Below are 12439 nucleotides of genomic sequence, written 5' to 3'. Positions count from 1 at the left end.
ATCCTTGAGCTTCTTTTTGTGTAAGCGATTCTCCACAGATAGTCGGCATATACTCCCTTGAGGCAATTATGAAGTTCATAATGGAAGACAGAGAGAACAAATTTAATTAAGATAAGCCTTTACCTGTTCATCTGTTTCTGTTTCTCTGTTTGTTCTCTTCGTAACAGAGCCATTAGAGGCCCGCAAAGTTCAGTTCAATTCTTTACCATTGCTCACAGTCTCTGTGAATCATAATAATGTCACGATCTGGTCTATGATTCCCCTGCTGCAGAAGTGTTAATACACAATAACTACTGAAGCAGAACTTAATTTATATTGTGTTTCTATATTGTATATTCAGCGGAACAGAACATTTTCTTGAATGACAGTTGACATTTATGATACATTGCATGGTTCCTCTGAGTCAGTGAACAGAGAGTGACCTGGACAGTAAGATGTCAGCCATTAACAGTATGTTTGCAAACTTAACTTGTATTATTAATTGAAAGCTATACATATGTGACCCACTCTGTGAAATCCAGGCTAAAGTCTCAAAATCTAATTATGAGATAACAAGCATCAACGTTTGATTTCAACCATTAATTTCACTATATAATTTAAATCTTTGACATGGTCTTACTCAGTCAATATTAAAGATATAAAGGTTACATTTTCACAGAATGTTATTTACCTTATGAAGGATGATTTTATGTAGAAAACAGTAAATCACACAAAAAAAAGACTTTAGCTGAGTTTTCACAGAGAGGGTCACATATTTGATTCATTATCCTTATTACAAAGTTATGCAAAATATTTATACAATTATACAAAATGATAGAATGCAAATTTGCATTCGCATACTAAATATGGGTATAAAAAAGCTACTGCTATTTGCGTCCCAGTGTGAATAGTAACATATAAGCTACTGTTTAAATTAATGTGAATTCAGTATTGTTTTCTTTTTGCACTGTGGTGTAAATAGCAATATAAGTCTCCCATTACAGTACAGTCTAGATAAATTGATTTATCTCTCTATTTGAACTAGGCCATCATTTGTTTTGTAGCCTACCAAACAAAAGCCATATCGACCAGTTTATGTCTTAACTCATATTTCAATATTTGATTTCCTGTTTCACCAGTACCATTAGATTCAGACGAACCATAATAGGACTGCAAGCATTTTCCAGATTTAGCATATCAAAGCATGTTCCAACTCTAATTCCAAAAAGCAGCAGATATCTGAGACGTGAGGGAAATAAAAGTAAACATTTTAATATAAAAAAAACTCTGCAACATCAAAAAAATAAAATAAGCATTAGATAGTAACAGTAAGGAAAAGTGCAGAAAATGAAAGCTTCATGTGCAAAATGTAACACTCAAATTCACCATAACTAAATATTCAGGACAAATCATGAAAAAGTTTATGCAGAATAATGATATGGAAAACAAAAGCATATACTTTCATTCATAAGTTAATATTCTATATCCTGGGAAAAACCTCAATCATCTGCCTGCTTGATAACTGATGACAGCAGCATTGGTGATGGTTATTTTTTGTTTTAAAAAATATAAATTGTACATAAAATTTTTTTAAATAAAAAGTAAATAAAAACTTTTAAAAGCATTATAAAACATTCTTAGGATTTTATTTACACTACTATTGAAATATTTGGGGTTAGCACATTTTTAAAAAAGGAAATTAATACTTTTATTCTGCAAGGACACATATTTTTCATAAGTGACAGTAAAGACATTTATAATTTAAATTTTAAATACATATTTTGTTAAATAATGATAATAAATGTTTCTTGATCATCAAATCAGCATATTAGAATGATTTCTGGAGGATCATGTGACACTGAAGACTGGAGTAATGATGCTGAAAATACAGCTTTATCATCACGCTTTATCATATGTAAATAGAAAACATTAATTTTAAATTATATTACACAATATTGATTTTTATTGAATTTAAAATAAATAATTTCCGCTTAAGACATTAGACATAAAAAAATAAATAAATTGCTCCAGAAGGAAACGCAATTCATTAAGAGCCTGGAGGTGAAAACTTTTTGAATTTGAAGATCAGGGTAAATTGAACTTATTTTGTCTTCTGGGAAACTCATTTTCTTGATTTTAAGGAGAAATTGCAGCAAAAAAAAAAAAAGAGAGATGCTTTTAAAATATGTCCTGGAAAAATAAAGATTTCTTTAAAAGCATTTAAAAATGATAACATTTTTTTTATATATAAAATGATCCTAAGGGAAAGAAAAGTTCCCCTAAAAGAAGAATTCCCCAAATACAATTTATGAACATTTCCACAGAAAGCAGATAGAGAAATAATGTGACACTCCAACTTGCAAACAGATGAAAAACTGAATGGTTTGTTGAAATGACCTCTTAAATGTGTGATTCACCAGTGTGATTATCGCTCCTGGAGGCCTGTGAAAGAGTGCAGACAGTCAGATGATATGTCTAGCTCATTTATATTCAGTCACAACTAGTTATTAGGAAAACACACAGCTCAGTTTGACTAAAATGCTTCAATGCTCATCACCTCTCTTCTTAAGCATTCAGAAAGCAAACATGCAAATGAGAAATGCTATTTCCCTTCTGAGCGTGCAGTTAGTATGTGATCTTTAACATCCGTGTTATTATTGTAATGAGTACGCTTCAACTCATGACCTGATTGATGATGATGTCAAAGCAGCAAGTAAACACGTTTAATAGTCTTAAAATGTTAAAGGAATAGTTCAGCCAAAAAAGAAAATTTACTGAAAAATAATGTATTCACCCTCAGACCATCCAGCATGTAAATAAATGAGTTTGTTTCTTCGTAGGAACAGAACTGGAGAAATTTAGCATTACATCACTTGTTCACCGATGGATACTCTGCAGTGAATGGGTGCCGTCAGAATGAGAGTCCAAACAGCTGATAAAAACATCACAATAATCCACAAGTAATCCACACGATTTATCAGTTAACATCTTGCAAAGTGAAAAGATGCATGTTTGTACCAAACAAATTCATCATTAAGGCATTTTAACTTTACAGTGTTACTTCACGCCAAAATACCAGTCCACAATTCATAACAACACTTCTGCCGGTGAAAGTCCATCCCCTCTTGTCCTCTCACATCAAAATCAACTGATGTATTTGTTTGTTTTAGACTGTTTTGTCTTATAAATGGTGCTTGATCTGTGCATATTTCTCCCCTGATTCAGACAAGATAACTTTTTTTTTTTACTGGAGAAAGTAATATTATGGACAGAAACAATGGTTGAAAACTTTTAATGATGAATTTGTTTCTTACAAGGCACCCATTCACTGCAGAGGATCCATTAGTGAGCAAGTGATGTAATGCTACCAAATCTGTTCCCATGAAGAAATAAACTCATCTACATCTTGGACAGCCTGAGGGCAAATTCTGTGCACACATTCGCAAAGCAAGAGCTAACCGGCTCCTCTTTGAGACTGAGTTTACCTGCAGTTTGCTTGTTTGGTTTGAGGTGAACTCTGAATATTTCCTCTTGTGTGGTGCACAGATACAGGACAGGAATTTGGCATACTCCTCTCTCACCTGTCAGGAAATTACAGAGACATTTATCACAGACAATAGCGAGTGCATTTTTATGATCATCAATTTATCATCATAACGAATGTGTTTGTGAGAGTTTAGCGGCTTTTAGTTTATGTTTATGATCTTTGAAGTCAACTAATGCTAATATTCTCTGTAAGATCTTAGCTCTTCATATATCAAAGGTGCAGAAACATTGTTGGTGTGTGTGTTTTTGTGTTAGATTAGTTTACATTTACATGTGTATTTAAAAAGATGTATCTTGTGTTTTGTGCTAATAAGTTAATATGTTGAATTGCCAATTTTTGTTACCGTGCTGATAAATAGTGTTTTCACTTTACTTACGATCAGTTGCAGAGCTTAAGGCCGTTCACTTGATCGCTGTCTGATTCATTTGGTCAGCCGTAAAACAGGTATTCTGTTAAAATGGCCTATATACATAATCATTAATTCCCTCTGAACACAGATTTTTGTCCAATCGGATGCTCTCTAGAATGAAAATGGTTCTGCCCCCTTATAAAACCGCCCCTGAAACTGACTAGCAAGTGACAAATTAAATTCTATTGACTACTTTTTTTAATAGGGAAAAAAGATGTCAACAATCAACATAACATAACGGATGTCTTTACAAACAACATAAACTTAAAACTACTAATATGATATTAATAATAACAGTCATTTTTCAATCATTTGATTTAATAATTGCAAATTTAAACCCAGCCACCTCTCACTAAAAACGTTTGCTATTATAACTGAACTGCAATTTTTTTTTTCTAGTGTTCATTTTAATGTTCTATTTATCATTCCCTGTCCAGTGTCAACATTTATTGTTTTATTATTACCTGTCCCTGGCTTAATATTTTGTCAAAGTGTGATTGATCATTCCATATTTTCAGCTAAACTCTGCATCTTTGTAATGAGATGAACAGGACTCACTTGTTTTGAGAGCCAGCAGTGCAGGATGAACATCAGCACCCCCTGCAGGCTGCTTAGTATGGTGAAGATGTATGACATTGGCAGAGTGTTTTCATCAAACTGAAAACAGCCAAACACCCACATGATGCCAAGGATACACAGCTGAGCAATTGCAGTAACCGTAAATGCCCTGTAGGTGGAGATAAAGATCTGCTTATAGCACACTGTTACAAATACTAAACGCATAAGTGCATAAGAGATGTCATTCAAAAACATTAACAAAAACTTTGATTGGTAGTGAGGGTTTAATAACATTTCTCACTTGATTTTGTGTAGACTGTCTAAGTCTGGGTTGAGGGAGGAAAACTTTTCTGCCAGCTTCCATATTGTTATGAGGAAGAATAATACATTAACCTGAAACGAGCAGGCAAAACGTAAAGTTTAAACAACAGCTTTAATTCTTGACATTTCTTTTAAGAGATTTTTGATTGTTGGTAATGTGGCACTTTCCAATAATAGCATAAACTATGCTGTTTAAAGTACAAACTCATGGTTTTTGTTTTGAGAACTACTTAATACAATATATTTGATAAGCAATAAGAGTAACATGAATAAGTAGTTTACCTGCACTGAAAAATGATATTATCTGAATTAATTGGTTTTATTGTTATTTATTTAAATGTTTTTTATTTAAATATTCAAAATAACTGAATCAACATACATTAGGTTATACTATTTTAAGCATTAAATTAGGAAGAAATTCCTATTTAATGTAACAATGACATGTTTTACCCATTGGATAAAATGCAACATTCCTAAAAATTCTGACAGACATTGTATGGTACTAAATATTGTGACACACGACAACAAAAAATATTGGGACCCTTTTTACATCATTGTATTGTAGAAAGCCATTTACCCATTTATATACTTTTTTAATGCAATAAAATATGTGACCCTGGACCACAAAAGCAGTCATAAGTAGCACGGGTATATTTGTAGCAATAGCCAAAAATACATTGTATGGGTCAAAATTATTGATTTTTCTTTTATGCCAAAAATCATTAGGATATTAAGTAAAGATCATGTTCCATGAAGATATTTTGTAAATTTCCTACTGTAAATATATTAAAACTTAATTTTTGATGAGTAATATGCATTGCTAAGAACTTCATTTGGACAACTTTAAAGGCGATTTTCTCAATATTTTGATTTTTTTTGCACCCTCAGATTCCAGATTTTCAAATAGTTATATCTCGGCCAGGTATTATCCTACCCTAACAAACCATACATCAATGGAAAGCTTATTTATTCAGCTGATGTATAAATCTCGAAAAATGGACCCTTATGACTGGTTTTGTGGTCCAGGGTCCAGGGTTTAGTTTGGCCTTCCCTCATTGCCTTGCTCTTGACTCTTAGATCCTATTTTCTAATATATTTTGTGGAAAGTGCCATGTTAAGAGGTACTTACAATAATTATGACACAAACTGGCCCATAAAAGCTCCAGATGAAGCCATCTGGAATGTTGAGCCAACAGCTACAGATAAAGAAAAACATCTTAATACCATCAGAAACAAACCTGAAATTCTAATTAGCGTCTGCAAAGACATCAGTAATGTCTAAAACTCACTAGTTATCGGTGCCATATCCACTTGCGTTCACTGTGACTGAAATGGCAACGATAACAGCAGGAACTCCATAACCAGCAGCAAACATATAGATGGGTCTCAGCGTTGTGTTGAAGACCAGCACCACCATGCGGAAGAGCTGCACTCCTTCCAGACACATCCAGCAGAAGGAAGCCAGGAAGAGATCCTATTTTCTAATATATTTTGTGGAAAGTGCCATGTTAAGAGGTACTTACAATAATTATGACACAAACTGGCCCATAAAAGCTCCAGATGAAGCCATCTGGAATGTTGAGCCAACAGCTACAGATAAAGAAAAACATCTTAATACCATCAGAAACAAACCTGAAATTCTAATTAGCGTCTGCAAAGACATCAGTAATGCCTAAAACTCACTAGTTATCGGTGCCATATCCACTTGCGTTCACTGTGGCTGAAATGGCAACGATAACAACAGGAACTCCATAACCAGTGGCAAACATATAGATGGGTCTCAGTGTTGTGTTGAAGACCAGCACCACCATGCGGAAGAGCTGCACTCCTTCCAGACACATCCAGCAGAAGGAAGCCAGGAAGAAGTAGTGCAGAATGCCTGCAACGACTGCACAGCCCACCTGAAGGACAGGAAGTGAACACTCAGGATGTTTATTATCAGACCCAGACAAACCAACCCTGTGTGAAGCCGCAGTTCACCTTATTCTCTGTGAGGGTGATGCCCACGACGAACACAAAGTAGGCGATGAAGAGACTGATGCAGAGGTGCAGGTGGATGGTGTTGCGTGTGCTCTGGATGGATCGCACAAAGTAAAACGTGACAATGCAGATGAGGAGGCAGATCAGAGACAGCGGCAGTCCCACCAGTGTGACCAGACGCAGCTCGTATACATCCTAGTTAAGAGAGAAAATGAAGAGTCTCCTTAACAGATTTTAACTTACAGTTAGAGTGTGAGCGCGTTAAGTATTCTTCTCTTTTTTGCAGCATGTATTTTAATCCTCTGTTGCACTGCACATATCATTAAAAATTGCAATTATTCAGGGTGTGACCTTTGACCCTCGCCCACAATCCTGTATGACTATCCTCCTATATTATATCATTGGCTGCGTCCGAAAGCTTAGGTAGCAAATCAGTGACTTTGCAGGCAGCGTTTGCGCATGAAGGAACCTGATGAGACTAATGTCAAACATCTGAGGTAGCATAAAGCATAATGATCTACAACTAATTAGAGAGGGATTTGGTGATAACTAAGCAAATATTTAATTACTACAATACTAATTTTAAAAGTTGTTCAAAAACATACATTTATACAAAAACTGACCTTAACTTTCAAACACTGTTTTATTTGTTAATTGTCTCGGAATGGAACGCACAGGATAGTGGGAAAAGGATACAGGCCATAGGTTATATACTGCATGCCTATAAGTCATTTGCACACATACAGTATGGCCAGTTTTACTAACAGCTCGCGCCAGCGTAAACTGTCTTTTGGCGTTAAAGTAGTACTGTCAGGATTTAGCCTACTAAAGATGCGCAGTGACAAATTAGCGCCGAAAAGGCGTGGACAGTTATTTTTGTGCCTGACCTTACAGAATATGCATTTGTTTCAAATGAAAAATTTATGGGAGGAGAGTAGCTATTCAAATGAATCACGCAACTCTATTTCTACTAACGTTTGCACTCGTCAAATTACTGGTATTTACTGGTATTTGTGCCATTATTTAACACCCGAAAAAGCATGTCATAAACTATTTTTTATACATGGCGGGCTAGAGTGAGCTTGAGAACGGCGCGGAGATAGTTCTGGTACTATGAAAAGGTTCCCGCGGTGCGAAAGGCCCTAGTATGGCCAGTTTTACTAACAGCTTGCGCCAGCGTAAACCGTCTTTTGGCGTTAAAGTAGTACTGTCAGGATTTAGCCTACTAAAGATGCGCAGTGACAAATTAGCGCCGAAAAGGCGTGGACAGTTATTTTTGTGCCTGACCTTACAGAATATGCATTTGTTTCAAATGAAAAATTTATGGGAGGAGAGTAGCTATTCAAATGAATCACGCAACTCGTTTTACTAACGTTTGCGCTCGTCAAATTACTGGTATTTACTAGTATTTGTGCCATTATTTAACGCCCGAAAAAGCATGTCATAAACTATGCTCTATCAAACTTCTTGCAAAACCCTTAATTTTTGGCCTGCAGTTCTTTTCAACGTACTGTGGCTTCTTTATTTCTTTATTCTTTATTTGCGACTATGCTAATTTGCTCTGCGCTTGGTAGGCTATATTGCATTGGTCGATATGAGATTGCGTCTCATAAAAGTATTTAAAAATATTCTTTAAATTTAAGTGCTCCTTTTCACAAGGGTATATATATATATATATATATATAGCCAAACCTGTGTATTTTTGCAATAAAACTGATTAACAAATCAGACTGATTTATCACCTGCAAAAATCTTTCTCCGTCCCCTTGTGTAAAATGCTTCATGCTGACAGAATCACTCTGATTCAGTATCAGACAGCTGTTGGTCATCAAAGAGACAAGTTTTGCGAACTCTGTAGATGCCTACACAGAAAAGAGAAATCAGCATTCTGGTTCATTATGAATGACTGCAATATTCGGTTACAGTAATCTAGTAAAAGTTACACAGTACCTGGGATGCTTTGCTCTCACTAAATAATCTGTTGCACTTTAGCTCTAAAAAACAAAACAAAACTATAAACAAAATATAACTAAGCAATATCACACAAGAAAAGGTATGGTTGTGATTAGGTGATCACATTTGATATTCAGACCAGTAGCACAGATTGTGTGTGTGCAAGACAGATCATTAAACAAGAATCAATATTACACTTAAAAAATTGGTAACCTAAAATGGTTAACATATTAATTACGTCAACAATATTAATATTTGGTGCAAACACATGCAACTGTTTTGTGCTATGAATTATGGGAAAGCATGAAATTTAAGAGATATTTAGGAACCAAAATAAACTTTTAACAGAGAACTCTAACCTGTGCATTTCATTTGTTTGTGACCATAGTTGGTGAATCCTAAGCTGCACAAACATTCATGACCGTCTTTGCTGTTTTTGCAGACTCCTCCTCCACATATAGATTTATCAATGTCACATACACCTTCAACAACATCAAAACAGCATTTTGGAGAAGGATATTAGATTTCTCAAAAATAAACCGAAACTTCAATGTGTCAAAATGTGAACTTGAAAGGTTTGAAAGGACCTACTCTCGCAGAGTTCACTTGTATCAGTGAAGTTAGTTTCTCCTGACTTTAGTCTGAATCCAGCATCACAGATGCAGTAGAAACCTCCAGCAGTGTTATGACATGATGCGTGTTTTCCACAAAAACTGGGATCATTGCATTCATTTCTGTCTGTAATTTAGGGACAGATAATAAACAAAAACATGTCAACTGAAAACTCTCATATTAGACTGCAAGCAACAGATGGCCAAAAAAATACGTAGGATAAAATTGTTTGATACCAATACACTGAACTCCTTGTCCTGCATTAAATATTTCTTCTCCATTGCTGGAAATGTAGTCAGCTTTACATGTGCAATTATAACCTCCTTCAGAATTGACACATTTTGTATTAGGACCACAATCAGCGCTGCCAACCACACATTCATTGATGTCTGAAATGAGATGAACAGAGATTCAGATGTTTTCTCTGCTGCACAGAGATCATGTGAGATTCATCATATCAAGCTCTCTTTACCTTTGCATGAAATTGAATCCGCTTGTGTGAAATTACGAGTTGAATGAGTTGTGAATCCTTCATGACATTGACAGTAGTAGCTGCCAACAGTGTTGATGCATCTTGCATTTTTTCCACAAATGGATGGTTGAGGCACACACTCATCGTCCTCTATAACAATGACAGAGAAAGTTTGAATAACCATAGCACCTTTTCCTGATTTTTATTTAAAATGCATTAATAAGTGCTGTTTCATGAATGTGTCCTATATCTGCAATATAATTTCCAGCTATTCAATAATATAGAACAATATCAACAAAACTTGATTATTATTATTTGTGTGTGTGTGTGAATCTTGTATAAATGTTGGCATGCACAACCCAAGTAAAATCCTGTTAAGCCCTGACATCAGAGTATCATATATGTTCGCTTTTTTATTCATACCTACACACTTTCCACTGCGCTTTACATATCCACGTACGCAGGATGTTTGCATCAGGATGTTCTCTGTCAGTGCTAACAGAAGAACTATAAGCAGAAAATAAAAAGTCTGTTACTGCAGGTTTAGTGTCTTTGGTGTAGTTTGATGCACATATAGTAAGTCTGAGACCACACTGTTAATCTGAGATGTTTTTATGTTAACTTGGAAATATGCAGATAGTTTTAGGAATTGTAAAAAGTCAAACCAAAGGCATTCAGAAATTAAAATGTAAAGAAATTAATAAATTCATGATAATTTTCAATTTGACTAAAGTAGTTATGTAATGAAATGGTAACATTGACTATATTGCTCTCATGCATGTCAAACTGAGCCACATTTTGACCCATCCTAATCTCATAGGTAAGACATGCTAAAATTAACCAAAATTACTTATTGCCTATAATGGCTTTCTTGGCATTCAATTTATTAGGAGTAACAGTCTTAGAAGACAAAGTTGGAAGACGTATCAAAGAAAAAAATAATTCTATTACGCTAATTCTATTTCCACTCATTGTTCATGACAGTTGCATTGAGATGATGGCCAGTCAGGAAGTACACTGCTCGAGAGCTATGGGTGGGGTGCTGTGCAGTACTGTGGCTAACAGATTTAACTTAACAGAACCAGCATACAGATCACCGCACTGTCACATGCTTTGACCACAGGCTTGGTCAGCCAGAAGACTGTTAAAAAGTGCCGTAACACTTTTACAATCACATTGGTGACTCAGCCATAACCTAAGGTGTGGTCTTGCTCATTATTTTGAGCCTCTCAGCTGTGGACACATGAAAACACCTTGGATTTCCTGTCCTGATTTGGTTTCCGCCAATATTTTTCCATTGTCAAAATCAAAGCCAAGTAACTTCACGATTTAAAGTAGTTCACCCCAAAATAAAACAATCTGTCATAATTGACTCACCATCAAGTCGTTTCAAACCTGTATGACTTTCATTCTTGTGTGGAGCATAAAAAGGACATTTTGAAGTGTGTTTCTATCAATGGTTATCAAAGTGGTTTTGTTACCAACATTTTTCAAAATAAATTATTTTGTGTTCCCCAGAAGAAATAAAGCCATAAAGGTTTGCAGCGACAATGAGTAAATGATGACAGAATCTTCATTTTTCAGTTTAACTTTTTTTTTGTCATTTTCTCACAATATCACATGAACTCACAATATTTTGATTATACAGTTTTACTATTGCAGTGTCTTTAAAGGTTAATGAGTTTGCATCTTTCCCCAAAATCACTTCTTTCATTTCACTTCACGGTTGTTTCCCAAACACTTAAACAGAATGTCTTAAGACTATGACAGCAGGAGCAAAACCCTCTGAGAAGACAAATGGATGTTGTGTTTCTTCTCCATTCATCAGTCACATTCAGCTGGTGCTTTCCAGATTACTGGAGCTCACAGGCCCTGCTTCAGATAAAAACTACCCTATTGTGACATCAGATTTTCCTATCTGTGGCAGTTTCCTTTCATGCCCATTTACTGTTTCTCTATCTTTGAAACTGCAACGATTACGCAGTTGTTGGCAGGGCAACGTTTCATTTAGCAGAACCACACAGTGGCTCCATACAAACATCTGTCTCTACATTCATCAGTGGAAACTTCAATCCTGAAGAAATCTGAAGCGTGACTCACCCAGACTCAGCAGATGCTTGTGCCTCATGGTCAAAGAGTGAAAGAAACTCGCAAAATGAAAAATCAATAATGAAAATGGCTTATGGTTTGATCCTGAGCAACTTTTATATTTGAATGCCTCCTTTTCTCAGTCTTGCTCTCAGACTAGGTCTTGTGTCTCTCTCGCTGACTCTAATGCTGAACAAGCCTGAAGTGCCTGAAAGAGTTTTGTTGGTCCAGCCCCCTGCTTTGGTTGACACCGAGAGGGAGGGAGTGGGACAAAAAGTTGCAAGAAAATGAAAATTGGCTTCATGATGTCAGTGTAGTGTTGAGTAACTCTTTCTTGGATGTTAATCTGTTCGCAGGATCTTTCTATTTCATTAAGTAGCATTAAAAACAAACAAACAAACAAAAACAAAAAACTACTGTTCAGTGTGTTTTGCTGAACCCAGTTCAATTATTAATATTGATAATGTTACACATAAAGCATTCAGGAAAAGTTGTAAATTAAATATAAGTTTAATAATGC

The 12439-nt window shown here is 35.4% G+C and overlaps 2 protein-coding genes across 2 annotated transcripts; both read right to left on the bottom strand.

The window, feature by feature from the left end:
• Positions 1 to 2224: 2224 nt before the first annotated feature.
• Positions 2225 to 6699, bottom strand: LOC107711239 (CD97 antigen-like). Its single transcript, XM_016516188.1, has 7 exons — positions 6666 to 6699; positions 6104 to 6271; positions 5944 to 6010; positions 4795 to 4886; positions 4494 to 4662; positions 3465 to 3560; positions 2225 to 2421 (listed from the first exon to the last, which is right to left on the bottom strand). The coding sequence occupies exons 2-7, from the start codon at positions 6259 to 6261 to the stop codon at positions 2380 to 2382; spliced, it is 624 nt and encodes a 207-aa protein (XP_016371674.1). The 5' UTR covers positions 6262 to 6271; positions 6666 to 6699; the 3' UTR covers positions 2225 to 2379.
• A 53-nt stretch (positions 6700 to 6752) lies between these two features.
• Positions 6753 to 12105, bottom strand: LOC107711160 (adhesion G protein-coupled receptor E2-like). The gene is made up of 9 exons (XM_016516097.1): positions 11932 to 12105; positions 10255 to 10338; positions 9832 to 9981; positions 9596 to 9748; positions 9339 to 9485; positions 9107 to 9229; positions 8745 to 8788; positions 8537 to 8656; positions 6753 to 6989 (listed from the first exon to the last, which is right to left on the bottom strand). The coding sequence occupies exons 1-9, from the start codon at positions 11957 to 11959 to the stop codon at positions 6753 to 6755; spliced, it is 1086 nt and encodes a 361-aa protein (XP_016371583.1). The 5' UTR covers positions 11960 to 12105.
• Positions 12106 to 12439: the final 334 nt, after the last annotated feature.

Source organism: Sinocyclocheilus rhinocerous, unplaced genomic scaffold, assembly GCF_001515625.1.
Source record: "Sinocyclocheilus rhinocerous isolate Xijiao unplaced genomic scaffold, SAMN03320098_v1.1 scaffold115, whole genome shotgun sequence".
Classification (NCBI taxonomy): Eukaryota; Metazoa; Chordata; class Actinopteri; order Cypriniformes; family Cyprinidae; genus Sinocyclocheilus; species Sinocyclocheilus rhinocerous.
This window is presented reverse-complemented; position numbering and strand designations above follow the sequence as displayed.

Bases quoted from the DNA above. Each gene is read 5' to 3' on its own strand.
- LOC107711239 (XM_016516188.1), bottom strand. From the start codon at position 6,261: ATGTGTCTGGAAGGAGTGCAGCTCTTCCGCATGGTGGTGCTGGTCTTC. The intron at 4,887-5,943 runs GTAAGTACCTCT...TGCTCGTTTCAG, and splicing joins CAGTTTGTGTCATAATTATT to GTTAATGTATTATTCTTCCT. The intron at 4,663-4,794 runs GTGAGAAATGTT...CTCCACCTACAG, and splicing joins GACAGTCTACACAAAATCAA to GGCATTTACGGTTACTGCAA.
- LOC107711160 (XM_016516097.1), bottom strand. From the start codon at position 11,959: ATGAGGCACAAGCATCTGCTGAGTCTGG. The intron at 9,486-9,595 runs GTATCAAACAAT...CCTAAATTACAG, and splicing joins ACAAGGAGTTCAGTGTATTG to ACAGAAATGAATGCAATGAT. The intron at 6,990-8,536 runs GTGATAAATCAG...TCTCTTAACTAG, and splicing joins ACGGAGAAAGATTTTTGCAG to GATGTATACGAGCTGCGTCT.